Here is a 25,095-nt window from a genome sequence, read left to right on the forward strand (position 1 = left end):
AAGGGCCCGACCCTCGCCCAAGCCTCCCCCCCCCAACCTCGGCCCAGAGAGGAGGCCTCTCACCCGCAGCCCCCGGCGCAGGCCAGGCGCGCGCTCGCGGTGGGGGTGGGGGGCAGAGAGAGAGAGAGAGAGAGAGAGAGAGAGAGAGAGAGAGAGGCACCGGGCAGGGCGAGCTCCTGCGCAGCCACGCTGTCCCAGACAATCTCGAGTTTCCCGTCGCCACCCGACTGCTTTTCGCAGAAACCGGGGCCGCCGTGGGGCGCCGGATTTCGAAGCAGGAAAAAGGGCCTTTCCTGCCACCGGAGGGTCCCATTCAGCCCAGAAAGAAAACGGCGGATCGGGGCCCAGGCGGCTCGGCCGCTTCTTTCGTGGTCCTGGGCTGGTGGAGACGCTGCCTCGGGGCTTGGCGCGGTGGTCTCCCTTCGGGAACAGAGCCCAGGCCTTCCCCCGCCCCCGCCCCGGGCCTTTTGAGGTTTTTCTCCAAACTGCAAGGCGTTTGGCCGGTTACGGTCGGGGAGGGGGCGGTGGAGAGGGCCGGGAAAGCTGATACATTGCCCCTCCTTTGGATCACTCCCGGCCCCGCGAAGTCCGCCGAGGCGGGGGCGGGGGCGGGGGCCGCGGTTGCTCGGCTCTCGGGCTGCGGGGCGCCTCTGAAGGGAGCCCCGTCCTTCGGCCCTCCCAACGCCGGCCGCCCACGCGAGGCGGGTGGAGGACAAGCTGTTCGGGGGGGGGCTCTTCTTCAGGGAACGTTTTCGAGCTGCGTGGGCACCCTAGACGGGCTGCCCGCCCATGACGCCAAGGTGTTGAGGGTGGAGGGGCCCCTCCAAGGCTTGGCTCGGGCTGCAGCGCAAAATCAAGGCTGGCAGGGGGCGGCAGCCAGTTGTCAACTGTCGCGAACCAAGAAGCACTCCCGTGGTGCTGATTGATGATGATGAGGAGGAGGAGGAGGATACTGTGCCCTCTCCTCGATCCCAGTTTATGGTGCCCCCACCCGCCAGGGGTTTTCCTTTGTAATATTTTGCTTTTTCCCTACGTACTTCTCTACGTGTTGTTGCAATCAAAGGTTTTCTAGGGGTAAAGCGCTCCGAAGTGCTTCAGCCCTTCTGGTGATGCTCGGGGACCCAAGTGCGCTTGTCCAAGGGAGGACGCCTTGGGGAGCGAGGGACTTGATCTGGCCCACTTAGAAAAGTTTCAGAGTATTAATAGCAAAGGTGTTCTCCAGCAGGATTCTTTCTTTACTTGAGATCAAGCATGAAATGGCTCAGGTGGGGAATTCTAGTTGTGTTGTGTATGTACACACATTTTATGTTAGTTGTGTTATTATTAGTTTTCTTTAATAATAATAATAATAATAATAATAATAATAATAATAATAATAATAATAATAATAATAATAATAATAATAATAATAATAATAATAATAATAATAATAATAAATACCCCATGGGACAGTCAGGGAAGACTGAAGAGAAAGGTCTTCCCCTGCTTGTGGGATGACAGCAAAGGCGGCGGGGGGGGGGCAAGCCTGGCCGGGGTCTTCTTGACAGGTTCGCTGTCATCCTTGCTTAACCTTTACTGGAAACCCCACGCTTTTTTCAAGCTCAGAGGTCACATCAAAGCGACTTAATTGGGAATGCATTTGCCATCAGGCCTAGCCTGTATATATTGGTTGCATCCGTTATAAGTTGTTCTCGGGGGGGAGGGGGCTTTCCGGCAGGCCCAGTGGGGAGCCGGTCTTCACCCCCTGAGCTACCCGTTGACCACACGGAGGGATTTTCTTTGGCCTGAGCTTTCCCAGGCGCCGGCCACGAGGTGGCACAAGGGCCCCCCACCCTCTGTCCGGCCGGGCAGCTGCAGCGGGGAGCCAGCGGACCCCCCACGTCACCCCAGCTCTCCCCGCCCCGCTCTGCCTTCCGCATCCTGCGCCATCAGCTCGTGGAGGAGGCCCGTTCCAGGAGGGATGGCGCGCCTGTGGTCCAGGCCAAGGGGCTTGGGGGGGCGGGCGGGGCCGTTAGGGAAAGCCTACCGCCGGGGTGGCGCTGCCACTAGCGGGCGGGGTGGGCTGGGAAGGCAGGCCAGATTCCTCACACTTTCCTGCCCTCCCACTTCCTTTCCGGCAATCCACCAACCACAAAATTTACGTGCCCCCCGTTTTCGGAGCGCGGCACCGGAGCGGCGGCAGCAAACCCACCCTCCACCCAGCCATCTTGGAGCCTCCCAGAGAAATGCGCGCCCCCGTGTCATTATGGCTGCCTCAGCAATAAAGCGCTGCCTCTGAGCGACCCCCGGCCCCTCATTCGCCAAGCAGTCCGTTCCCACCCGCCCTTCCCCAGGATGATCCGAGAAGCCCCCTTACTCCTGGCGCTGCTCTGCCGCCTCCTCTCGCTGGGTAAGTCGCGGGCGCGAGCGGGCGGGCGGGCGGGCAGGGGGGCGAAAAGGGGGGGCGCAACAGTCTGTTCTGGGGGAAAGAGGTCGCGGAGAGGGAGCCGGACGCGACTGCGCCGCGACGGACCGTCCCCCCCCCGGCCCGCGACAACCCGCCCCCCCCTCGTTCCTGCAGGGGGGCGCGCGGGGCGGGCGCGCTCGGGGCGTCTGTCTCGTTTGGGGTGGCAGGAAGCCTTCCTTGACACACAGCGCTCCGCACTGTTCCGGCCCCCCCCCCCGGAACGAGAGGAGGGCCCTTCCTGGCGTCCAGAGGTGCCGGCAATAGGAGAAGGTCACCGCCAAGGAGGGTGTTGCGCGCCTGTCCCGTCTTGGACGGGCTTCCAGATCCTGGCGGGGGGGGGGGCGCGCGGGGTGTGCCTGTGTGATTGCAGGCGTCCTCCGGCACTTGGCCTTGCTGGGTAGGCGCCTCGGTCGGGGACCAGTTCAGAGCAGAAGGCGCACTACCTGCTCCACGCCTGGGGGCTGTTAGCGCCAGAGCCCCACTCATCTGGAAGCGCTGCTGAGCCTCGCCCACATGCGGCTGAGCTCCCCTTCCCTCCGGTTTGGATTCCCTGCAAGGAGAAAGGAGAGGCGCCCAAGTGGGGGGGGGGAGGAGAGATACCCCCATCCCACACCCAGAAGAGAAAGCCATTGATTCAGCACTTGACCCTCTCCCGCCCCCCCCCCCCCCGTTGAGACAGGGCCAGTGGCTGTGCCCTTTTCCTCCAGGCCATGGTGCCCAAGCCCTTCTCCAGAATCCAGAGTGGCTGGTGTTTACCCCAGAGAGACCTCAAAGTGCTGGCTGGGTGGACAGCGGAGGCCCTGTGGGAGCCCTTCTCTCCACTCTGCCCACATCAACGGCATCATTCTGAGGTTCTTTCTGCTGCCCCCCTCTTTTTAACAGGATTTTCAAATGTATTGCTCTGGCAGAAGACCCCAGAGGGTTTTTTGTGCTAGAGACCCGGGTATAGCTGTTCCCTGCCTCTGCAGAGTTGTTTGTTTTTAATGGAGGAAAGGAGCAGCACAGGGGGTGGGGGGTGGGAATGCAAGAGTAATGTCTGTGATCAAGGCGCAGCCTCTGCTTCCCTGAAGACTCACCTGGATGTCCCCAGGTTTGCGTATCCTCAAATTTCAGGCACGCAGAGGAAAAGGTTTGTGCCGGGTGGGTCTCCCAGAGGGCATTTGGGGCAAATGGCAGGATTGCCTGATCACGTGGGGAGAGAAGAGCTGACCATCCACCTTCTTCTCCACTTGACTTCTCAGGCTCTGTTTGCCCAGCTGACTTGGGAGGGGGCCAGGCCAAGCATCTCTGCACTCCCATCCCCACCCTCACCTCTCAGGGGCCTGGCCTGGCCCCGCTCCATTGTAGAGCCATCTGCTCTACGCACCCAGCAAGCAAAGGACGGCTATGGATCAACTGTGGCAAGCATGCACTTGGCCAGCCAGGAAAGCCAGGCTCTTCTCCTGCTCCAAATGCCCTGTTCCTAACATTTGCTGTAGGAAGCAAAAGCAAGCCCCTCTTTCCAGAAGAATGAAACCAGGGCCTCTGGGGCTGCTGAAGAGGAGACCTCATCAGCCCTCTGGCAGCCCCAGCCAGCCAGGCAGAGCCTTCCCTTCAACAAAGAGAGGGCAGGGGGCCGTGCTGCCCTATGATGGCTAGGGGAAGCAGATAAGAGAGACCTGTCCTGCCTTGCCATAGAGGCTGACGGAAACCGCCAGAAGCCTCCTCAGCCGAGGCTGCAGCAGGCAGAGGGCCCCAAAGAGCCACAAAGCTGAGGGTTTGCCTGTCCTCAAGAGGAGGAGCTGCTGAGCCTGGGACCAAAGAGTGGGGGCCTAGCCTGGGCCCTTCCCTGCTGTGTGTGGCCAAGAGGAGCACTTGTGCTGGGGTCAGTGGGACTCAGAACACCCCTGGGCTGGGCTGGGCTGGGCTGGGCTGGGCTGGGCTGGGTGAGGCAGGCCAGTGTTGTGGACCGTGGAAAGCAGGCAGGCTCAAGAGAAGGACTGTGTCAATCCTCACCCTACACTTGGGTTGCCCTGATAGCAGGTGTGAGTTCCCAAAGCCATCCAGGATGCCTGCTGTTTGGCCTGCTTTTCGCCGGCTCTTCTCTCCAGGTATGCCCTCCACCTGGAAGCATATTCCAGCAATGCCCAGAGGGAGGAGGGAGGGGAAAGTCAGGCAAAAAAAGAGGGCTAAAACTGATGGATTCAGAAGGCTACAGGACTGCCTTGTCACCTTGTTGAACTGTGGGATAACTCAGTGTATCTCTGGATCTCTAGAGTGGTCCGAGTTGACTAGATAGGCGGGATATAAATAAAATAAATAAATACAAATAAATAAATAGATCTCTGGCTGGGAGTTCAGTTCCCCACGGGGCCTCCTTGACAGGAGCTGGACTCAAGGATTCGTTGCACCCTTTCCAGCTCTGCCGTTCTAAGGTAAAGGTTAAAGTGAAGGTTAAGATGGACGATGTTGACTGAAAATGCTCCATGACCACCAATCCTGGCTGGTCTTTTTGGGGAAGGAAGGGAGGTAGCCAGTGGGGTCCCAGAAAAGAGGGGCAAGCTGTTTGTTCAGGGGTCCTGACCCATGGCTGCATCCTTCTTTTTGTTGTTCTCACCCTGGCAGTGCCAAGCAGCATGGGCATGGAAGTGATGGTCCCTGCCACCATTTATGCCCTGAATGGCTCCTCCGTTCAGCTGTCCTGCACTTTCAGTTCCTGCTACCAGGTGGAGAAGAAGCAGTTCTCCCTCAACTGGACCTACCAGGGCTGCAGAAACTGCACTGAAGAGAAGGTTAGTGGTCACCTGGCACAGCGGAGTGGAGTGGAGCAGAGCAGGCTCCCTGGCTGGCCCCTGGAGCGCACCTGGGAATGCACCTCCGCCTGGGAAACATCCCCATCTCCTTTTGTAGCTCAGGCCCAGAGAGAGAGAGAGAGAGAGAGAGGCTGGCAGACACGGAGTCTACCTACCAGGGAAGCTTGTTGTTTTGAATGTGCTTTCACCTCTCCCAGATGGTAGCGGTTACAAAAATCAAAGCCTGGTGGCCCCTAGAAGAGTTTAGGTGCTTCCAGACAAGAGGCCTCCTGCTGCTCATGGAGAAGAAGCACGGCACAGATATGTCTCTCTCTCTCTCTCTTTCTTTACTAGGTTTTTTTCCTAGCAATAGAATTAAAAGGCAGGAAAAAGAAAGAGGAAATATGGGAAGGCTGGGGACTTAAGGGGAAGATCCCTTGAATGTCCATGAAGGAGGCAGAGCCTCCCCTGAAAGCCTCCTCCCAGCTGGGTTGCATTGTGAGCTTGTGCTGTAACAACTTTGCTGGTCTTAAGACATCACAAGACCCCTTCCTGGCTTTGTGGCCAGGGACCAGCAGCACTCCAGCATGTGCTCAGAGGCACCTTTTCTATGGTGACCTTAAATAGGATTAATTTGTGTGACTGCACCAGCTCATAAACCTCCCCCCCCCAAAGCCCCCGTGATCATCCTTCTTGGTCTCCTAAAGTGAAGCCTCGGAGTGTGATTTCTCTTCTGCCTGTTCTCCACTCCCACTCCCAGTTCTTCCAGTTTAACCAGAAGATTTTTCCTGTTGAGAACAATCGCTTTGGGAGTCGCATTGAATTCACTGGGAATCCCACCAAGAACGACGTGTCCTTCACCCTCCATGACGTGCAGCTGGAGGACGAAGGGACCTATCACTGCTACGTGACAAACCCCCCTGACCGCCACAAGGGGCATGGCAGGATCAGCCTGAAAGTCATCACAGAAGGTCAGAGGATTGCCTGGGAGCCCACCTGGGAGGACCCCCACACACACACTCCCACCCTCACCTCTTCCCTCAAGGGCCCTGCCCAGACCTGAATTCAGGCGTGCCCCTCCCCACCCACCCACTCCCCACAACCAGCTCTCCTCCGACCCATCCCAGGGCTGCCTGTCCCTTCAAAAAGAAGGGCTTCCTCCTGCTTGTTCTGTTTGGCAAGCAGCCCTTTCTGGCTCCTAGGAGGAGCCGTTGGGCACCCAGGCCTGGCCTCTCCTCCTCGCCTGCCTGGGAGTAAGTTTCCCTCCTGGGCTGTGTCTCCGCAGAGCCCCCGGAGCGAGACTCCACAGTGGCGGTGATCGTGGGTGCCACCGTGGGCGGCTTCCTGGCTGTGGTGATCCTGGTGCTCGTCATCGTGAAGTGTGTGCGACGGAAGAAGCAGCAGCGCCTCAACACTGATGACCAGAAGACAGAGGAAGAAGGCAAGACGGACGGGGAAGGCAACCCGGAAGATGGCACCAAGTAGGGAGGGAACTCCCCCCACATCATCCCACCCACGGGCTTTATGTACAGCGAGGAGGGCCCTGGTCCACTGGGTCAGGGTCTTCTCAAACCCCACCCTCTCTCCTCCCCACCCGACCCCCTCCCATCGTGCCATCTAGCTGGGCTGAAGGAAGTGCTGCAGCAGAGAAGCCTGGGGGGACTCAGGGAAACCAGCTCTGGGCTGCGGCCGCCTCTCTCTCTCCCCCCGGCCTCTTGAGGCAAGAGGGCAGGGGAATATAGGGTGACAAGGGGGGCAGGGAGGGGAGGAGATGCACCCTGGAGCCCTGGAAAGGCATCTTCTGCCTGCTGATGAGGACTGGGGGCAATCGATCCTTTTTTTTGGGTGCACAGACTTGCCTTTATGATCAGGGCCCCTCTCTGGGAGCTGTTCTCTCCCCCGACCCCCGACCCCCACTCCAGGTCCCACCAAGGGCCCATTAGGGGCTCCTCCCTGGCCCCTGGAGCCAGATCCTGCACAGGAAGCTCAACAACCCAAAGAAGTGGGGGATGTTTGGGATGGGTAGGTAACTCTGCTGTGCGGGGAGGGTGCTGAGAGGGAAGCATCTGTGTCATGGAAATGGAGCTTCGATAGGTGAACCTGGGGGGGGGGCTCCTTGTCCCACACAGAAACTGCCAGTTCATGTCTTCCTCCTCCAAAAGCCAAGCACAACCCACAACTGCCATGGTAACTCACTGCCAGAGGTGGGGATGCAGCCAAGGGCCACATCCTGCACCCTCAAGGGCCGGCCGGCCTCATGCCAGGCTCTTGGAAACTCATGCTTGGAATTCTGGGAAGGGTTTCTGTGTTTCCCTGGCCCCCTCCTCACACCCACAACGTGACTCACTGATGGTCCCCAGGCCCTGCAGAGTTTGTTTTTTTGGGGGGGGGGGTTATGCTGCTGCTGCTGCTGCTGGGTCCTCTCTTTTTTTGCCATGGGGAAGGCTACATGCTTGTTTTCCAAGTTCCAGTGGCCAGATATGTTTCCTGGTGTTCTGGCTCACCGGGCACCTGACTCTTGGTGCCGGACCCCTGCTGGCAGGAAGGCCGGATGTTCCTGGGACCTGGCTCCTCTTACCCACCTCAAAATTTCTCTGTAGATCACACTTACCTGCTGGATCCGTTGGCCACTTGCCTGCTGCTGAGAAGGTGCTCCCAGGCTGTGGAGTGTGTGTGTGTCTGAGTGGCAGAGCTGGACCAGCCCCTCTTGGCGCTCAGTGAATGCTGGGCTCAGAAGCAGGTCCTGGCCATCTCTGCTGCTTTCTCTACCCACAGCTGGTCTTGGAGAATGACAGCCACTGGTTAAATTTCAGCCTTGCTAGAGAAATCCTTCCTTCCTTCCTCCCCCCTCTTTTCCTTCCTTCCTTCCTTCCTTCCTTCCTTCCTTCCTTCCTTCCTTCCTTCCTTCCTTCCTTCCTTCCTTCCTTCCTTCCTTCCTTCCTTCCTTCCTTCCTTCCTTCCTTCCTTCCTTCCTTTCCCAGGGGCCCTCACTGGGGCTGCTTCCTGGCCCCAAGACCTCCTGCAAAGAGAAGCAAGCCTTCCCCAGTGCCTGCTGACAGAGTTCTCTCTCCACCAGATCCCAACTTCACATCCAGGGTGACACACACACCCCCAGCCCCATCACCACTGCCTTCCTGCTGGTGAGCTGTTCTCAGTTTGGGTGGCTCCACATAAGGCACTCACTCTTGCCAACTGAGCTTGCCAGCCTACCAACAGGATCTCTCCCTCCCCCCCCCCCCGACCCACTCCCGCTGCCACCTTCCCCCAGAGAACAGGGAAGGGAAACCCCTTTGTTCCTCCAGGGAAGGCTAGCCAATGGGTGGGCAGCAAAAGGATCCACCACGTGGGTTGGTGTTTGGACTGTGTCTTGTGTGATGCCCCTCCACACCCGCCTCTCCCCCCCCCCTTCTGCCTTTGGCTCCAGGTTCTTTTTCCTTTCTTTTTCCTGGATTTGCACGCTGCTGTCTGCTGGTCCCCTCTTGCCCTCACTCCACCCCCACTGCATCCACGGACAACACCTCCCCTTCAGGAGCCCAGGCTCCTCAGCTGCCTCCGTCCACTTGATGACAACGCAGTCCCAGCTTTCTGCTCTCTCTTTTTTATTTTGCCAAGCCTGCACTTTGGGGCTCACCAGAGCCTCCAGACAGAATGGTTTATTGTTATTATTATTGCTTTTTGTGCATAATATACAAGAAACAATTATGTTTATTGCCACTGTTTGCACTAACTGTTTTTGTCCTGGGATGTACCGGGCAAACCTTCTCGCCTTGGGCCTGTCCAGGCCAGTCCAAGAGTTAACATGAAATAAAACTGGACACGACTTTCAGATCTCTTTTCCTAGCATGGCTGGATTGGGCGGGGGGGGGGGGGCGCGTTCAGGCCTCCAGGTACTTGCCTGTCATAATTCTGGGTGGCACAGATCAGGCAGCTCTTCTTAGCCCTCTGATCCCTTATCTTCCAGGGGTGTCCTGAAGATCATCTAGTCTGCTCCGTTCTCACACAGAGAAACACAGAGACGGTTGTCTGCTTTAAGAGGCAATAGGAAAGCTGGCTTCTGCAGCCTATGGGATACTGAAGGTACCAGTGCCCCTGAGCATGGGCCAAGTGCCTCTTCCTTGGCTGGCGTGCCTGCTTAAGGGTGGGGACTGAGCCAGAGAGCTGAGGAGGCATTGAGTGGGCGGGTGTGCTGTCAACAGAAAGAACCCCACACAAAGGGCAAAGTTGGGAGCACCCTAAGGGGACTTCTGGAAGTGGCAGCGAGGACTGGCCTTTGCCGCCTCTTCCCTTAGTGGGTGGGATCCTGACAGGAGCCCAAGGGTATCTGTATCCTGAGCCTTTGAGATCCTGGGTGTGGGCAGGGGCAAAGGAGCTCCCTTCACTTCCACAGAACCCTAAGTTTCCGCATTATTTTAATATACACACCAACTCACTGTGCTGTCCAGCCCCGACCTGAGCTCTAACTTGCCCTTCAGCAGAGCTGCCCTGGGAAAAATTCATGCACATACCTTGGGCAAGCTGTGGGTCGGTGGCAGAAAAGCAGGTGAGAAGGAAGTACAGTATCCCCCAGCTGGAAGGGCCCTCTTGTTAAGGCTCTTGACACTCGAAGCTTGTTCTTTCGAAGTTCTTCGAAGCTTTCAGGGGCGCTGGAAGGAAGAGATTCCGAGCACCGAGAGCGACCTGGGTGGCCCTGGCGGAAGGAAGGGTGTCTGTCGCCCAGGCCCTGGAAGGAGCAACCCCGCTCCGCGTGCGCGCGCCCCCCCGCCTCACCTGGATCCGAGGAAGCTCGGCCTCCCGCCCTTCCCCCCCCCCCGCTTTCCTCCCGGAGGTGCTACGACCCGGACACCTCAAGGGGAACCCCCGCCGGATACGAGGCACCCTCACCCCCGCCCCGGGAGCCGGGAGGCAGGCGAAGCAGCCGGGATCCGCGCCTGCTTCTCCACCTAGCTTCCCTGCCGGTCCCTGAAAGCCATATCTCGGGCAAAGCGAAGGTAGGAAGGGAGGGGCGTTCGGCCGTGCTAACCTGATCCGAAAGGCCGCTGCCTTCTCTCCCTTTGACGGGAAATGCCGCCGTTGGAAGAAGCAACTGGGCAGTGCGGCCCGCCGAGGGGTCCGTTGGCGGAGATAAAGGCGCGACCCCGCCCGCTTGCCTGCCTGCCTGCCTGCCTGCCTGCCTGCCCGCGCCGTCCGGGCGCCAGCTCTCTCCGGCCTCCGAGTGAGGCGCGTGGAACCGGCACCCAGCCCGCCTCCTTCCCGTGCCGGAGCAATGCCGGAGCCGATTGAGGGAGAAGTTTTCAGCGGAGCCTCCCGCCCAGAGGACGCGACGCTCCGAGAGAGGGGGGAGGGGCCCCTCGACGGATGCCAAGCCCCGGTGGCGCGGGCGCTGGCGCCCCGGCTTCTCCTCCGCTCCCCTTTCCTTCCGTGCTCCGTCCACAGGGGGCTCGGGGTGGGGGTGGGGAGCAGGGACCTTCGGCAGCCGCGCGGTTCCGTTCATCTCCACGCCTCTCTCTGCGCGGCGGGCAGGAGGACGCGACCCGCCGGAGACGCGGCGGAGCCCCCTGGGAACCGGAGAGGCGCGCGAGCTGAGCTCCAGCTCCTTCGCTCGCCGGCCGGTCGCTCCTCCCTCGGCCGTAGTCACCTTCCTTGGTCTTAAATTCACCCCCAGCCCAAGTGCCCCATCCGCAAAAGCGGCGTCTGCCAGGAGTGGGCCATACCTAACAGTGTCCCTCCTGGCGTCCCACCCGGCCGCCTACCCGCGGTAGACCAACCTTCGTGGCTCTGGCGGGGAGGTGAGAACCCCTGCCCGCCCCGCCACAGCCAGGCGAGAAGGAGGGGCCCGGCCTTGGCTCGGTTCCTCTAGCCGGCCACCTTTGAGCAGGCCGAGAGGTCACGGAGGGCAACCTCAGGCCGGAGAAGCTGCCCGTCTCCCGTCTTGACTTTTGATGTTCCTCCCCACCCCACCCCCCAGAGGGGGTCCGTCCTTCACCGGCCCTTGGACGCCTGAAGGAAGACCAGGCGGATGCTGCAAAGACTCTGCTAGCAGGTGTTCCCTAAGCCCCCGGATGGAAGGAAAAGACCCCTCCCCCAGTGGCAGTCTCTCCCCCCTCCCCCCCACCCAAACCCCGCACCTGCCCTGCTCTCCAAAGAGTCTTGGAAACCTGAGTCCTCCTTCTCCTACCGCCTGCCTGCCTGCCTGCCTGCCTGCCTGCCGGAAGGAGCCCAGATCTCGGGTTTCCTTCCACCCTGGGAAGGTGACACCTGCCCAGAGAAGCTGACCACTTCAGATCTTCAGATCGGGGGGGGGGATGCTGGAGAATGATTTTTCTGCAAACTGAAGCCCCCGCCTCAAGCACAGCTCAGTGGAAAGGAGATTCTGGAGCAAAGGCTCAAACTAATTCCATGAGGGGGCGAACTGGGGCAGATGGGGGGGAGAGATCTTTGGCTCTGACAGGAAGCAGTCACTGGGGGGGGGGGATTTAAACCAACCAAATACTTGTGCCATGCAAAACCCAGCAGGATAACTTTTAGTTGCAGTCCCTGGGTCAGAGCCCCTTGCTGAGGCCCAGCAACAATTTCTCTGAGCATGTACAAAGTACCTTTCCCTCCTGACAGAATAAATGCATCACCCTGCCACCTGGGAATGATATGGTCACAGGAGAATGTAAGCAGTGCAGCAGCACAGGACTCTTCCGCCCCCCCCCCCCGCAGGCTCTGAAGTGACCCCTACCTTCAGGCTGGCCTTCAACTCCCTCCAAGGACATGGCCAAGTCAGCACTTCCCTGAGCACCTGCTGGGGAGCTGCTGCTTGCCCCACTTCTATTTTTGCGTGCTGTGATCAGTCACCAGGCACCCTGGCCTGTCATGCATCAGCCCTTGCACCTGGTGTAGAGGACAAGGTGTAAACAGCCCTCCCCACTTCTTGCCAAGGTGCAAATGGGTTTTCAAGAAGGGGGTGAGAGGTATCCTTTTTCTGAAACATCCTTGCAAACAGCCTTCCCTGCACTTGGGCACAGAGTGAGATTTCCCCTCTGGGATCAAGCCAGTCGGAGAGCTGGAAGGAACTGCCAGCAGCCCCTGCTCACGGGGTGGTTGCCTCCCCAGCAAGCAACAGATATGCAGTCAACCTTAGCCTTAGAACTGCAGAGCTGGAAGGGACCCTAGGGATCATCAAGTCCATCCCCTATCAGGGAGGCATGGGCGGGGGGGGGATCGAGTTCCCAACCTCTGACTCTGCAGATAGGCACCTAAATCACTGAGCTATTCCAGCCTTACTTTTCAGAACTCATTCGCTGTGGGGTTGTGTGACCTTAACGTGGGTTGATTCTGTTAGTTTGTATTTAACTTCATGGGATAACATCCATGCACCATGTCAGTAAACTGGGTCCTAGGGACAGAGAGTGAGGTGGGGAATGAATGGTCCTTACTCCATCCTGCTGCTGGGCTTTCCAGGAGTGCCCAGCTAGCCACCACGGGCATCCAGGGGCGAAAGCCACTGGACCTTCAACTGCACCTAACCCTTTGGTCCTTCTGAGTCTCTTCAGAACAGTGAGTGCTGAAAACAGGGCACATTCTCGGGTCAGGGGAGGGTGGTTCTTAGGGGCAAACGGGGCATTAGGCTAAGGTTGCCACCCTCCCAGCCAGACCACTTCTTCAGCCAGCATGCATGTACACCTGCACATGTGCGTGCATGTATGCCCACTTTTGCTCTGGCCCAGCCAATCTCCACCCACTGTGGCTTCTGTACATCTGCCCCAGGACTACAGTAAGCACCACCTGGCATTGTGTAGGAGCCGGTGTAGGTCCAGGAACTCACCCAGAGACGCTGCTGGAGCCCCTTCCTCTCCACAGGAAAACAAGGCGGGCTGGGTCAGTCCAGGACCAGGATGGGGCAGTGTGTGGTGTCACTGGGCCCTGGTCTTACTGGTGCAGGACTTCTTACAGAGAGATGCAGCTGCCTGGCTTGTGGGAGGCCAAGGGGCCCATCTTGCCAGTTCAGCACCCTCTCCTGCTTGAACATCACCTCAGAACAGAACAGAACTCAACAAGGACCCCTGCGGGTGCAGAATGGCTCCTTAGAACAAAGGACCCTCCAGCTGAGACCTCTGTGCCAGTGGGCCTCTTGGAGACTGGAACTCCCAGACCAGCTTAGAATGGAAGCAGAAGCTCAGCGAAAGGCCTGCCTTCCTTCAGCCCCCACAGCATCCTCTTGGTCGCCCTGGAGTTGTTCCCACCCCCACCCCCCATGCAGGCACTCTGCAGAGGCAATCCTGCACCACTGGGATGGATGGAAGGTAGCTGCTCTCCCCACCCCCAGTCCACTTTCCCATGCAAAGCGGAGTCTTTGGCAGCTTTACAACTCTTTATTGCACAGCACAATTCCTGAGTCATGGTTCCTTGCAGGTTTTGGAGATGCAGCAGTCACAAGCAGCAGCTATAGCTGCAGCTGCTGCTGCTGCTGCAGTCACGGCCTCGCTTCCCCCGGCCCTGCCATGCCCATCATCCCTGGTTTCAGACAAGCTGCAAAACCTCTCCTGTCCAGGAGCTGCTGCATTCTCTCTCTCTGTGTGTTTCTCTCAGTCTCTCTCTCTCCCCCCCTCATTTCTACCACGCGCCTTTCCTCTTGGTCATGGAACTCAAGGGCTGCCCCAGAAGAGTTGAAGGGTGCCCCGCCTCCCTTGCTGTCTGTTTCTTTCTCAGAGCATTTACAAGTCAGCCCGTCTGTCTGTCCTGGGGCCGCCTGAATAAGTGGGCTTGTTCTCTTTCGTGCTCTGTTAGATGGCTTCTGCTTCCTGCCCTCCCCAGGGCCTTCTTTGTTCCAGCTGCAAGGAGCGGCTTAAGGACTTCATCTGAGACTTGTGCAGGGTGGACTGTTGGCATACCTCCTCCCCCCCCAAAAAAAACCTGGCTATGAAAAAACTCTATTGCTCTGCCAGGAAGCCTTCAAAAGCTGGTCTGAGGCCCACCTTGGGACCCCAGAGGCCCCTTGCCAGCCCATCCTGCTTCCTAACAGATTGTCGCCTTTAGGTGTGCCTTCCAAGTCCCCAAGCACCCCTTAGACAGGTGACAGAAACTGCTTATTTTATGCCTTTGTAGGAAGAGGGCAGTTTCTCTAGCCACAGCGCGGAAAACGGTTCCCTCAGCCCAAAAGCGTAATGAGGTAACCGCCTTGGGTCTTTTATAAGGAGAAAGGCGGGATACAATACTTCAGTTAAACAAACGAACACATGGAACGGTCGCATCAGTTCACCATCGCTCCAGCTCCTCACCCTGTTGAAAGGGCAGGAAGGTCCGCCGAAGGAGGGGCGAACCGGGAGGAGACCAAGTTGTGCCTCCGCGGGAATGCAATCCTAGCTCGCAGCCACCTCCGCCGCTGCCTCCACTTGGGGCTCCGTCCCAGCCGCGGAGTCCCTGGGCCAGGAAGAGCGAGAGGGTCCCCGCCGAGGCGCTGGACGGCCCCTCGCCCTTTCCTGCTCCCTTGGCCGCTCGGTCGCCCGCCCCCCCCCGCGCCCCGCCCCCCGCCCCCCGTCCCCGCGCCCCGCCCCCCTCGCGGCTTCGGGCGGCAAAGGCGGCGCTGCTGGACCGGGGGCGTGCCCGCCGCCCGCTCGCCCGCCCCCGCCCCTCGCTGCGTCCTTGGCCGGCGGCTGCTCGAAGGGGCGGGCTCCCCGCGCAGCAACTTTTGGAGACGGAGAAACTGCGGCGGCCCAAGAGCGGCAGGGGCGGCGCACCTGGAGCCGGACTTGGCGCGCTCCCTGCGCCTTTGGGACCCACCGGCCTGGCGGAGGCGGAAAGAGTCGGTCGCTGCAGGGCTGCGCTCGGAGGAGACATGCAGGACTGGGGGGCCGGCGGCGGAGGCAGATGCCGGCTGGGGGCCGCCTTGGTGGGTAAGTGCCGGCCGGGAAGGCGGCGGGGGTTGCCGGCGCCCGGCCAGGGAGGGGGACAGAAGACGAAGCCGGCCGCTCCGGCTGCTGCTGCTGCTGCGCCGGCTGCGCAGGGAGAGGGAAAGGTGCCGAGTCCTTGGCCAGCTGCTTGGCTGGCCGGCGGAGCGAGGGAGGCGGAAGGCTAGACCCACCGCGGGTGGGCGGGCGGGCGGGGGGCGGCATCCTGCCCCTGTCCGGTACGGGACCGCCTGGGCTGCCGGGGAGGCTGGATCCAGAATTGTGCGGATGCGGAGACACGGCGCTGGGACGCGGCGCCTTGCCCGGGAACAGGCACTCTTCGCCCGGACCCAGAAGACGTCTTGAGGATGAAGTTGCGGGCAGGGATCTCTCCCCCGCCTCCACGGGGCCTTGGAGAGGTCGACGCGGCCGCAAGCGGGGCGGCGGCTCTTTCGCTGCCCTGCCCGGTCCTCCTCCTTCACTCCCGGCTACGACAGACACTCTGGGACCCCCCCCCCCCAAGATCTCTCCCCCGCGGCCCCGGCTCGTCGTCTCCCGGGTGCTTGTTGGTGCCCCGGGGCATAGAAGGTGACGGCGAGGCGGCTACGCACGGCCCCGTGGGCCTTCGTCTCCGGACCAAGAGCGGCTTCTTCCTCTCCAGGGTCAGGCCGGGGCTCAGGCAGAGACAAGCCTCCCCAGCTCAGGCGGCGTGGCAAGGATTTTGCATGCAACCCTTTCCTTCCCCCCCCTCCGCCACCCCCAACACTCCGCTAAGCATCAGAGCATTGGGGGAAGAGAGGTCTCGGGGAAGCCTCCGCTCCGACAGAGGGGCAAAGTTTCTAAACTGCCTTTCATGATATTTCTATATGCTATTAAAATCTCCTAAGACAACGTTATACACCAGACTTGGAATAAGTGGGTGCCCTTCCTGAGACATGATGAACCGGTGGATGACTGCACTGCCTTTTGTGGGCTGACGGCCCCTTCGGCGGTTGCAAAATCCAGGCTCTGATAAGCCAGGGGTGGGGGCGGCTTCCATGTGCCGGGGGGGAGACGCAGTTCCTTTGGCTGGAGCAGACAGGCAGGGTGGCCTGGAAAGCAGAACAAGTGTGAACACTGTACGCCCCAGCCTCAGGTTCTCCCTCCCCCCCCCCCCAAAAAAAGGCTGTAGGTCTGAGTCGCAGGAAGAGTTCTCATTAGTAATAGGAAAAGTTAGCTTCACCTCCTTCTCTGCATCCCACGGGGGTGATGTCACTCCTGGGACGTGGCTGGCGCATCAGTTATAACCCCCCCTCCCCCTCCCCCTCCCCCTCCCCCCCCCAAGAGTTTCATAACACCTCTGAGGAGCTCCTGGAGGTTCCCTCAGCCTCTTCCTTGACTTTCCCCTTCCTTTCTACCAGTCAGGCCATCGGGCAGCCTGCCCTAGGCTTAACCATTTCAGCTGGGAGACCGCTGTGCCCTGCAGTGTTTGGCATGTGTGTGTTTGGGAGGGTTTCCCCCCCTTTTCGCGGTGCTGCATTCCATCCCACGTAACCAGGGAAGCGGCTCAGGACGCTCAGAAGAAATGGGTTGTGGTTATTCCCAGACTTCCTCTCCACCTTGGGAGGGAAGGGCCCTTTCCAACGTCCTGGGTAGGGATGCGACCCCACAGCATTCATGCCCAAAGTCAGCTACTGGGTTGAGGGAGGCAAATGCAAGCTGACGGCTTCCAGGGCGGAAGGGTGCCTGTGTCCCAGTTCGTTGCCGTCGGTGGCCGCTGGAGTTGTGCCCTCTCTGCGGACCCAGGGTCCCAGGTGGGATCGCCTCACTGGCACAGCTTTGGGCCGTGATGCCCAGGTGAGGCTCCTAGTTGGCTTAGGCTCAGCCTGGGGGGGTGCACCCCACATGGAACCTCGGTTGTAGTCACTCGAACCCCACCTTCGCTGTGTCTCACGTGGGTTGCTGCCTTGCCCTTTCTGTGGAGCTTGGTGTGAAAGGTCTCCAAAGAGTGCAGTTATCTTGGAAGACTGTGGCTAGCCAGGCCGTCACTTCAGAGCCCCTCTGCTCCTGAGCCCCCTTTGAAATCCTGGCTGACGGTTGCCATTTTCAAAGTCTTAGGCAACAAAGGGCCAGGATGCCCGAAAAAGAGCAGTCCAATCCGAATCTGGAGTCCAGGCAAGGCACTCTCTTTCTTAGCTGGATCCCCCGAACCCAAGAGCAGTGTTTGTTTATGCAACAGGTGACACACGAAGGGGCTGAATAATTCCAGCCCCTAAGAAATTCTCTGGCCAGCCAGCCTGAAGAGCTGTTTTATGCTTTGCCTGGCTGCACAGCTTTGATTTCAGCTTTCTGTTGGACGCCTGCTTTTATCTTTGCTCTTTGGATTTTTTATGGATTAGGGAACTGTATAAGGTTCACTTGCTGAACAGAACTAAGCATTTTGCCCCAAGAGACTGGGGTTCAAATCCTTCCTAGAAAGATGGCCTTTCTGGCAGAGCCATGGATAAAGAGCTTGCTCATTGGCTTCCCCACCCATTGGTGTAATGGGCTCCTTTTAATGGGCAGGTGGCTGATCCTGATGGAATTGGTTGCTCAGCAGCCCTTTCTGGAAGAAGCCATGCCTCCCATGGCAGCCCACGGTTTCCTCCAGGCAGGCTGCTAATGCTTTGCAGCTTTTGGCCTCTGGGTCCTAGTTCTCGTTGAAGAGCAGAGCTGGGCTCACCTTGGCATGTGAGCAAGAGAAGATGTAGCCGTGGTGGGGCCTCCACAATGGGTGCTTGGCTCATTTCGAAGTCAGGAATGCAAAGCTGCCATATCTCGGAGGTAATCAGTGCATCCCCCTCCCCAAACACACGCACACCCTCCAGCCCATTGCAAGAAGATATTACGAGGTCCAGGTGCAGGAACGTGTGGGACAAAAGACATGGCAGCCGTTGTCGCCCAATCCTTTAGCTGAGTGTGGCTCCTGCGGATGAGCCTCTAAGGCTTTTCAGGCTCTCCCAAGAAGAGGAACGGTCTTTTCCAGCAGCCCTGCCTGGAGACCTTCTAAAGCCCGGATGAGCTCCCACTTGTTCTTGCTTTTGTTCTGTGCCCTGTTTTGACAGGGGGTGGGGTGGGGTGGGGAGGGGAGAGGTGTGTGATGCAGCAATGCTGGGGACAGCAGCTGGGAGGTCAGCCACTCTGCGGCAGCACTTGGGGAAGCATCCAGTTAGATGCTCAGCAGACCTGTGCTGCTGGGCTGGGGTCTTTTGGTGCTGGGCACAGACTTCCTAGTGGGAAAGGATCCCTCCAGGCTATGTAAGAACCTGACTAGGAAAAGGGGGTGGGGGGGGCATGAGTGGTAGCATGAAGGCACATGAATCCTGGTGAGAAGACTTTGGAGGGCACTCCATCCTTACATGTGCCCTTTTCTTGCAGAAATGCCACCCTGTGGGTGGCACCACTGCCTCAGGATACCTGGAAGGCCAGGAATGGATGGGGTCTTAGTGCCACTAGCGCCACCAGTCTTGTGTGTGATAGCTCCAAGCCCCCTTTGGCTGATAAGGATGGCTTTGAAGACTAGGCTGGTAAAGAAGTGGACACAGAGGCGTCCACTTCACTGGACAGGGGAATACGGGGAGCAGGAGGGTGGGGTAAGCATGAGTTCCACCCCAAAAGGCAACCAAAGGAAACACACACGCGCGCGCACACACACACACACACACACACACACACACACACACACACACACACACACACACGGCATGTAGAGTGCATTCTTATAGTATCTTGAATGTACAGCCCCTCTGAATCCTTTTGGCTGTCTGAGAAGACCTTCAGCAGGAGCATCTTTCTGATGAGAAGCCTCAGGTCTCCTCCCACCACAGGTAGGGAAATACAGCTGCATTTCTAAGCCACCTCTTCCCTGCCCAGCTGCCTCTTGGCCAAATCCCAGCACCACTCTATAAATGAATGGCCCTTTTGGAGAGAACAGGTTTCTCTTACACAGCCAAGCTGAAATGGTCACTTTGGAATCCTTCAGCAGGGGAGAGAGGATGGAATCGGTTTGACTGCTTGACGAGTCTGCATTTGGTTGGTTTTTTACTCTCTGTATAACCACTCGTGTAAGGAAGAGGGAATTCTTTTCAATGTATTTGCGAAGGCTTTCACGGCCGGGATCTAATGGTTGTTGTGGAATTCTTTTCCCTTATGCCTTGGCAGAAATCTGTCAGAGGAGCCCTCAGGCCAGACCATGGACTCCTGTCATTCACATCTCTTTGCCCACCCACTTTTTGCATACACTTTGATACAACAATTCCCTTGTTTACTCTCTTTCACCCTGGCAATTTCACCCCAGGATGGACACACACACACACACACACACACACACACACACACACACACACACACACACACACACACACACACACACACACACACAGAGAGAGAGAGAGAGAGAGAGAGAGAGAGAGAGAGAGAACTGGCTCAGAACTTCACCTCCTAACCCTAACCTTAAACTATTCCCCCCCCCCTTGTTGTCAGTTGACAAAGGAAAAAAAAAAAGACTTCAGCCGTGTAACGTAAAAGACACAGCACCAAAGGAAAGGGTTTGGAAGGCATGTGGAAAAATGCTTACTCGGGCACCCTCTCTTAGTTTCAAGGTCTTGCCCGGACCAGCTAGAATGGAACTTCATTAAAAGAGAGGATGAGCCCACTTGCCTGGGGGGGGGGGGCAGAGGGTGTCCTAGGGAATGGCCAGACCACCTCACTCTCCCTCCCATCTCCTGCTGCACTGGGACTGGATGGCTTTTGGATTGGGACTTGTGGGGGTGGGTGGGAAACAATTTGGTCTGCTGCTGTATGTCTGCATTTTTATTTATTTAACAGACCCCCACCTTTTCCCCATCACAGGGACCTATGTGGGTTACCAATGGTTAAAAAAGCAGATGCGGCTAAGAATATAATTCTATAATAGTACAACTCAATTGAACCCAGTGTCATATCAAAGCAACTACCGGATTTTCTCCACTTTTTGGTTCTGCCCTCTAAATCTGCCCCTTGGATCTGCCCACCCCCACCCCCACCCCCACCCCACCCCACTTGGGCTTCCTGGCCATGATGGGCCTCCGTGGGTGAGCGAGGGTGTCCTCCATGTCTCCCCGCAGGCCTCCTGCAGCTCTGCTCCACTGCCCTCGGCCTGGAGGTGTCGGTGGGCAAGGCACCGGTGATCTATGTGCAGAACGGCACGGACGTGCTCCTCCCCTGCACCTTCACCTCCTGCATCGGCATCGAGAACACGAACTTCACCTGGATCTACAACCACACCGAAGTGCGTCTTGCCCAGCGAGCGGGCGGGGGCAGGGCAGGAGAAAAGGTCCCTGGTCAGCTGCCCCTTTACGGCTGGTTCCTTGCTGGCCCTGCTTTGTCTTCTGACTGGCAAAGGCTCGGGTATTTTTGCTACAAGTGCCAGCCCGTGATATGGCACAGAACGGTGGGCTGCCCATTTTGATAAATGCCTCCCCACCACCATGGGGCAGTTCGGCCGGACTCCCACTGGGGGGAAAAAACAAAACAACCTCCCCACCAGACCCTTTGCACCAGCTTTCTCTGGCTAGGGATGGGTCCCTTAGTGCCAGGGGCAGGGGGTGGGGTGGGGTGGGGGTTCTGGAAGGGCAGGGGTGGACCTCATCCCATTTCCCTGCGAACGTGTCCCCCCCCTGCCCTCTTTGTTTTCTGGCCCAGCTGGGGGAGCATCCCCTCCACCAACCAGCCCAACTCACCTCCTGATGTCCCCCCCTCCCTCCCCTGTAGATATTCAAAGGGATTATCACCAGCAAAGATGCCAGGCCTCGGCCCTACGAGAACTACAAGACAGACTTGAAGTACATGCTGCCCGATGACATCCCCCTCAGCAAGGACAACCGGGAGTTCAACGTCTCCCTCCTCCTCCTCTTCGCAGACTTCAGCGACTCCGGGAAGTACACCTGCCTAGTCAAGAACCCAAAGGAGAGGAACGCCGTGCACAACGACAGCATCACCCTCAATGTGGTGGTGGAGTGTAAGTCCTGCCCGCCTGGACGAGGCTCCCTGCTGTTGGAGCCACAGCATGGGGAGAGGCCCTCTAGCCAGGAGGCAGCTGGCTAGCTGCCCCGGGGTCTCAGTGGGGTCACCCCTCAGTTCTGCCCTTGGGGGGGGGCTGGTAGGGAGCTCTGGATTGCCATGTGTTTGAGATTAGTTTCTGAGCCGCCATCCTCTTTGCAGTTGGCCCCCATTATGGGGGGGGAGGGGGGAGAGAAGTAGGAAAGGAGGAGGAGGGCTGCCTGATGTGTGGCGGGGAGGGGTCTTCTGCTGTGCAGGCAGGGGTTTCCTCCCCGCAGGCTCCCCCAAGCTGGGCTTCCCGCTCACCCTCTTCTCTGCCCCCCACCCCACCCAGTGGAGAAGAAGGACAACACGTTGACGCTGATTATCTTGTCGGTTGTGGGGGGCGTCATTGGACTTCTTATCCTCATCATGCTAATCAAGAAGCTCACCATCTTCATCCTCAAGAAAACACGGGAGAAGACGTGAGTGGGGTCTCTCCTGGACTGGCCCCATGCCCCATTTAGGGCAGCTGAGAGGGTACAGCGGGGGTGGGGGCGGAGGTGGGAGTGGGCAGTTGCTTTGGGGCCCCACTGGCCTTTTGGGATGTGGAGCAGGCATTGGGCTGGCTTGCTTTGCCAGGGGGAACTCTTCTTGGGTGCCCTGCCCAGGCCCACCCACTTCCTTCCCTGGGGGCTTGAGTTCTCGGACTAGGGGGCCAGCCCGCCTCCCTTCTGGGGGCAGGGGTGGCTCTGGGTAACCTTCTGGCCCCAATGGCCCCCAAGCCTTGTGATGCTGCAGCCAGCATGACCTGTCTGTCGCCTGCCTCCTTTCCAGGGAGTGCCTCGTGAGCTCCTCGGCAAATGATAATACCGAGAACAACGGGCTGGCTGGCTCCAAAGGTCAACAGAAGGCAGCCCCAAAGGCTTGACGCCGGGACCTCCCTCGACGGCGCGGGAACCCACCCACCCCCAGGAACTGCCGGCCTGCATGGCTCTGCGATCGAGACCCAGGGGAAGGAGGGGACGGAGAGGCATGCTGGCCATCGCGGACGGGCTAAGGGCGCTGGAGGAGGCTCCACGGCACTGCTTCTCCGATAAAGCTGCAGGCATTGGGCGGGCAGGCGTGGAGCTGACCATTGCCTGGAGGTGGCAAGAGGGGGTGGGAGAAGGGGGAGCGAGGGGGTGCTCGTTCAGGCAGCTCTGGAGCCTGTCAGTGCCAGGTATGAGCTAGCGGACAGGAATTTGCGAGATGGAAGTGCAAGACATTGGCAGGCGGCAGGGACAGGACCACAAACCTGGGTGGCCCACAGGCTGAGGGAAGCTGCTGGCGGCACTGTTCTCCTTCGTGGTGACCTGCTTTGGAAGGGAGGCTGCTTTCTCGAGCATGGCATGTATGTGTGCCTTTGTGTGTGCGTGTGTGTGTGTGTGCGCGCGCATGCACATGCATGCATGCAGGAAAGATGAGTGGAGAGCTTCAAACACCTTTTGGAGCAAAAACAGTGAACAACGTCTGTGGCATCTCAAAGACTGTGTTGATGTGGCATAAACTTTTGTGGCCTCCAGCCCACGGTCCCAGGGCTGCGGAGTCTGTGATGGACCCTGCCGGTCACCTCAAAAGTCTGTGCTGAGCAATACTTGCTGGTCTTTCAGGTGTCCCGAGACTCTTGTTTGCTGAAACAGACCGGCATGCAGGCTGCTCCCCCGGAAACCTCTCAGCCTGTGGCCGCTCTGTCTCTCCTCTGGTGGACCGTGTTGTCTTTCCTGCATCCACTGTGTGCCTGGCTGCCGACTGCACCACACCACGTGTCTGCTCTTTTGTGCCTCCCTCCCCAAGTGCGTCGTCGCAGGTTTCAAGGCAGAGGGCAGAGGACCTCTATCACTAGCTGCAAGGAGGACCCTAACCCCCTCCCCTCTCTGTGTCCCTGCACTGCAAAGTGTGTGTGTGTGTGGGGGGGGAAGGGGCACATGGGCAGGGAGCAGGAGGCAAGGGGGCAGGGATACGAGTTCGAGTGCTTCTTCTGCCTCAGGGCAACAGGCGAGCTCAGGGTGGCTCTGACTCTGAATAGGGTGATGCTGGATCCAGGAGAGCGGAGGGGCCTGTCGGTGGGCCTCTCTCTCTCCACGGGGGCCTTTCAGAATCTGGGACTCTGTGCTTCCCTTTTCCAAGGGGCACCCGTTGCGGAACGGGGCAAAAGGCAGACGTGTTGTGCCGGCTTCCGCTTTAGGTGAACGTGGCCTGGATTCTTTGACTTGCACCCTTGCCAGTGTGAGGGCTTGGTCTCTCTGCATGTGCATCCCTTCTCGAGTGCTCTGCCAGCAAACCCTCTGCCATCTCTGATGGCTTTCGGGTCCAGTGTCATGGCTGGACGCCGGTTTCCAATGCCCTTCAGCTCCAGGGGGCTGACCAGGAAAGGAGAGGGGCTGGTCTGCTGAGCCCCGTCTGGAGCTTTCCTTTCTTTTCAACTTAAGTTTTTGCAAAGCTTTAAGCGACCAACAAAAGTCACTTTCTGGATCGCCTGTCACAGAAACTGCCTGAACTGCTGCTCCTTTTGGGGAAGAGAAACAGCCGGGCACCCTCCCTGGCCTGTTCTTATCCCCCCTCTCCCTTTTGGAGGGCCTCTGGAGCATTCCCCCCCCCCCTCTTTCCTCTGTGCCTCGGCCTCTATAGCCACACAGTGGGGATCAGGGCGCTGAACTACCTCATAGGAGGGCTGGGAGGAGGAGGAGGAGGAGGAGGAGGAGGAGGAAGCTCAGTTCACAGTTGTCTTCATGGGCCAGATATGGCGAAGGCTGGGGAAACCAACGGCACACACACACACACACTGCAGGCCATGGCTGTCCCTCTCCGGGGGGTCCATGGAGGAGCTTCCAGGGCTTGGCTCGTGGCAGCAGCTTGTCTCCTGCCTCCCCCAGCTCTCTCCAGATATTGCTGTCCCAGCCTGCAGATGCTGCTGCCGCCACCTTCTCCTCCCCCCCCCCCCCGTGCATGCTTCCTCCTCCGTGCCCTGCTTCCTCCTCCATTCGGGCATGGAGGTGTAAGAGCAATAATGCCACCCCTGAGCCTCCACCAGCACAGCAGGCCAGGGAGAGCCGCTTCCTCAGGGCAATGGCTTCTCTTTGCTGAGCACAGCAGCCAAACCAAAGAGAAAACGCCTTCTCAGCCAACCCTCTCCCCCCCCCCCCGCAGATCCTGTCCCCTGTTCACTGCTCCTCCAGGCTGGTCTGTTGCCGCGATGGGACCTTCCTGAGATTTGGCAATAACCCCATTAAGGTCTTTAGGCAGGCAGGCGGGGGAGCATTTTGATCCACGCCCTCTCCGATGCCTGCTTTTAGGGTTTGGTTCCAGGTGGAGGTAAGGTGGCACAGCTGGTATGAGGGCCAGCGGCCAGCTGGTTTGCCCTATGGGGGAGACTAGATCCCGGTGGGAAGATCCTCCCGTGTACCCTTCTGGGAAACACGCTCAACCTCCCCTCTGGCTCTTTCCCATTGGGAATGCTTCTCCCCCCCCCCCGCCAGGCAGGAGCTGTAAGGCTTCCCCAGCCCCCTTCTCTGCCTGTGAAGTCGGACGGCTGGAAAGGGCTTGTCCTCATCCAGCCACCTGCTGCCCATTGTCCCCACAGAGAACCCAGCCCAGCATTGCGTGGGGCCACACGGGTGTGGTGAGAGGATTCCCTAATGCTCCCGTGGGTACCCTCTCCCCCTTCCCTTGGAAAAGAGGTGCCCGGCGGGCAATCTGCGCCGGGGCCAATGTGGGGTTCCATCTGCATGAGTGCATGCCTGGCAGATGAGCATAGCCGCTGGGCCACGCGCAGGCACTTCCTTGCTCCCTCGCCTGGGAGGTCTCTCTTTGCACTCTTGAGCTGTAGTTGGCTACCTTGTCTTGAATGAAATAAAGCATTCAGTTTACCACCGAGACCCCTTCCGGCTGCCTCCTCTTTTTCCGAGTGGGGGGAACACACAGCATGCGC

The 25,095-nt window shown here is 58.9% G+C and overlaps 2 protein-coding genes and 1 long non-coding RNA gene across 5 annotated transcripts; 2 read left to right on the plus strand and 1 right to left on the minus strand.

Moving 5' to 3' along the window:
• Positions 1-2,006: 2,006 nt before the first annotated feature.
• Positions 2,007-9,043, plus strand: SCN2B (sodium voltage-gated channel beta subunit 2). Of its 3 annotated transcripts, none has more exons than XM_072979428.2 (4): positions 2,007-2,389; positions 5,051-5,217; positions 5,978-6,188; positions 6,503-9,043. In XM_072979428.2, exons 1-4 carry the CDS (start codon positions 2,335-2,337, stop codon positions 6,700-6,702), a joined length of 633 nt encoding a protein of 210 aa, XP_072835529.2. In that variant the 5' UTR covers positions 2,007-2,334; the 3' UTR covers positions 6,703-9,043. The 3 variants fall into 3 exon arrangements, with proteins under 3 accessions (XP_072835529.2, XP_072835530.2, XP_020649812.3); XM_072979429.2 differs by lacking the exon at positions 2,007-2,389 and adding an exon at positions 2,436-4,310; XM_020794153.3 differs by lacking the exon at positions 2,007-2,389 and having other exon boundaries at positions 2,436-5,217.
• Positions 8,643-10,517, minus strand: LOC140701924 (uncharacterized). The gene is made up of 2 exons (XR_012080941.2): positions 10,238-10,517; positions 8,643-9,904 (listed from the first exon to the last, which is right to left on the minus strand). It is a non-coding gene; the product is annotated as an uncharacterized LOC140701924 (long non-coding RNA).
• A 4,283-nt stretch (positions 10,518-14,800) lies between these two features.
• SCN4B (sodium voltage-gated channel beta subunit 4) lies at positions 14,801-25,042 on the plus strand. Its single transcript, XM_020794843.3, has 5 exons — positions 14,801-15,095; positions 20,213-20,376; positions 20,859-21,105; positions 21,481-21,610; positions 21,963-25,042. Exons 1-5 carry the CDS (start codon positions 15,038-15,040, stop codon positions 22,054-22,056), a joined length of 693 nt encoding a protein of 230 aa, XP_020650502.3. The 5' UTR covers positions 14,801-15,037; the 3' UTR covers positions 22,057-25,042.
• Positions 25,043-25,095: the final 53 nt, after the last annotated feature.

Source organism: Pogona vitticeps, chromosome 8 (assembly GCF_051106095.1).
Source record: "Pogona vitticeps strain Pit_001003342236 chromosome 8, PviZW2.1, whole genome shotgun sequence".
Taxonomy (NCBI): Eukaryota; Metazoa; Chordata; class Lepidosauria; order Squamata; family Agamidae; genus Pogona; species Pogona vitticeps.

What these genes read in the sequence shown, in the direction of transcription:
- SCN2B (XM_020794153.3), top strand. Translation starts at nt 4,912, where the DNA reads ATGACCACCAATCCTGGCTGGTCTTTTTGGGGAAGGAAGGGAGGTAGC. An exon ending in GAAACTGCACTGAAGAGAAG is followed by an intron (nt 5,218 to 5,977) that starts GTTAGTGGTCAC and finishes TCCCACTCCCAG; the next exon opens with TTCTTCCAGTTTAACCAGAA. An exon ending in CCTGAAAGTCATCACAGAAG is followed by an intron (nt 6,189 to 6,502) that starts GTCAGAGGATTG and finishes GTGTCTCCGCAG; the next exon opens with AGCCCCCGGAGCGAGACTCC.
- SCN4B (XM_020794843.3), top strand. Translation starts at nt 15,038, where the DNA reads ATGCAGGACTGGGGGGCCGGCGGCGGAGGCAGATGCCGGCTGGGGGCC. An exon ending in GCTGGGGGCCGCCTTGGTGG is followed by an intron (nt 15,096 to 20,212) that starts GTAAGTGCCGGC and finishes GTCTCCCCGCAG; the next exon opens with GCCTCCTGCAGCTCTGCTCC. An exon ending in AAGAAAACACGGGAGAAGAC is followed by an intron (nt 21,611 to 21,962) that starts GTGAGTGGGGTC and finishes CCTCCTTTCCAG; the next exon opens with GGAGTGCCTCGTGAGCTCCT.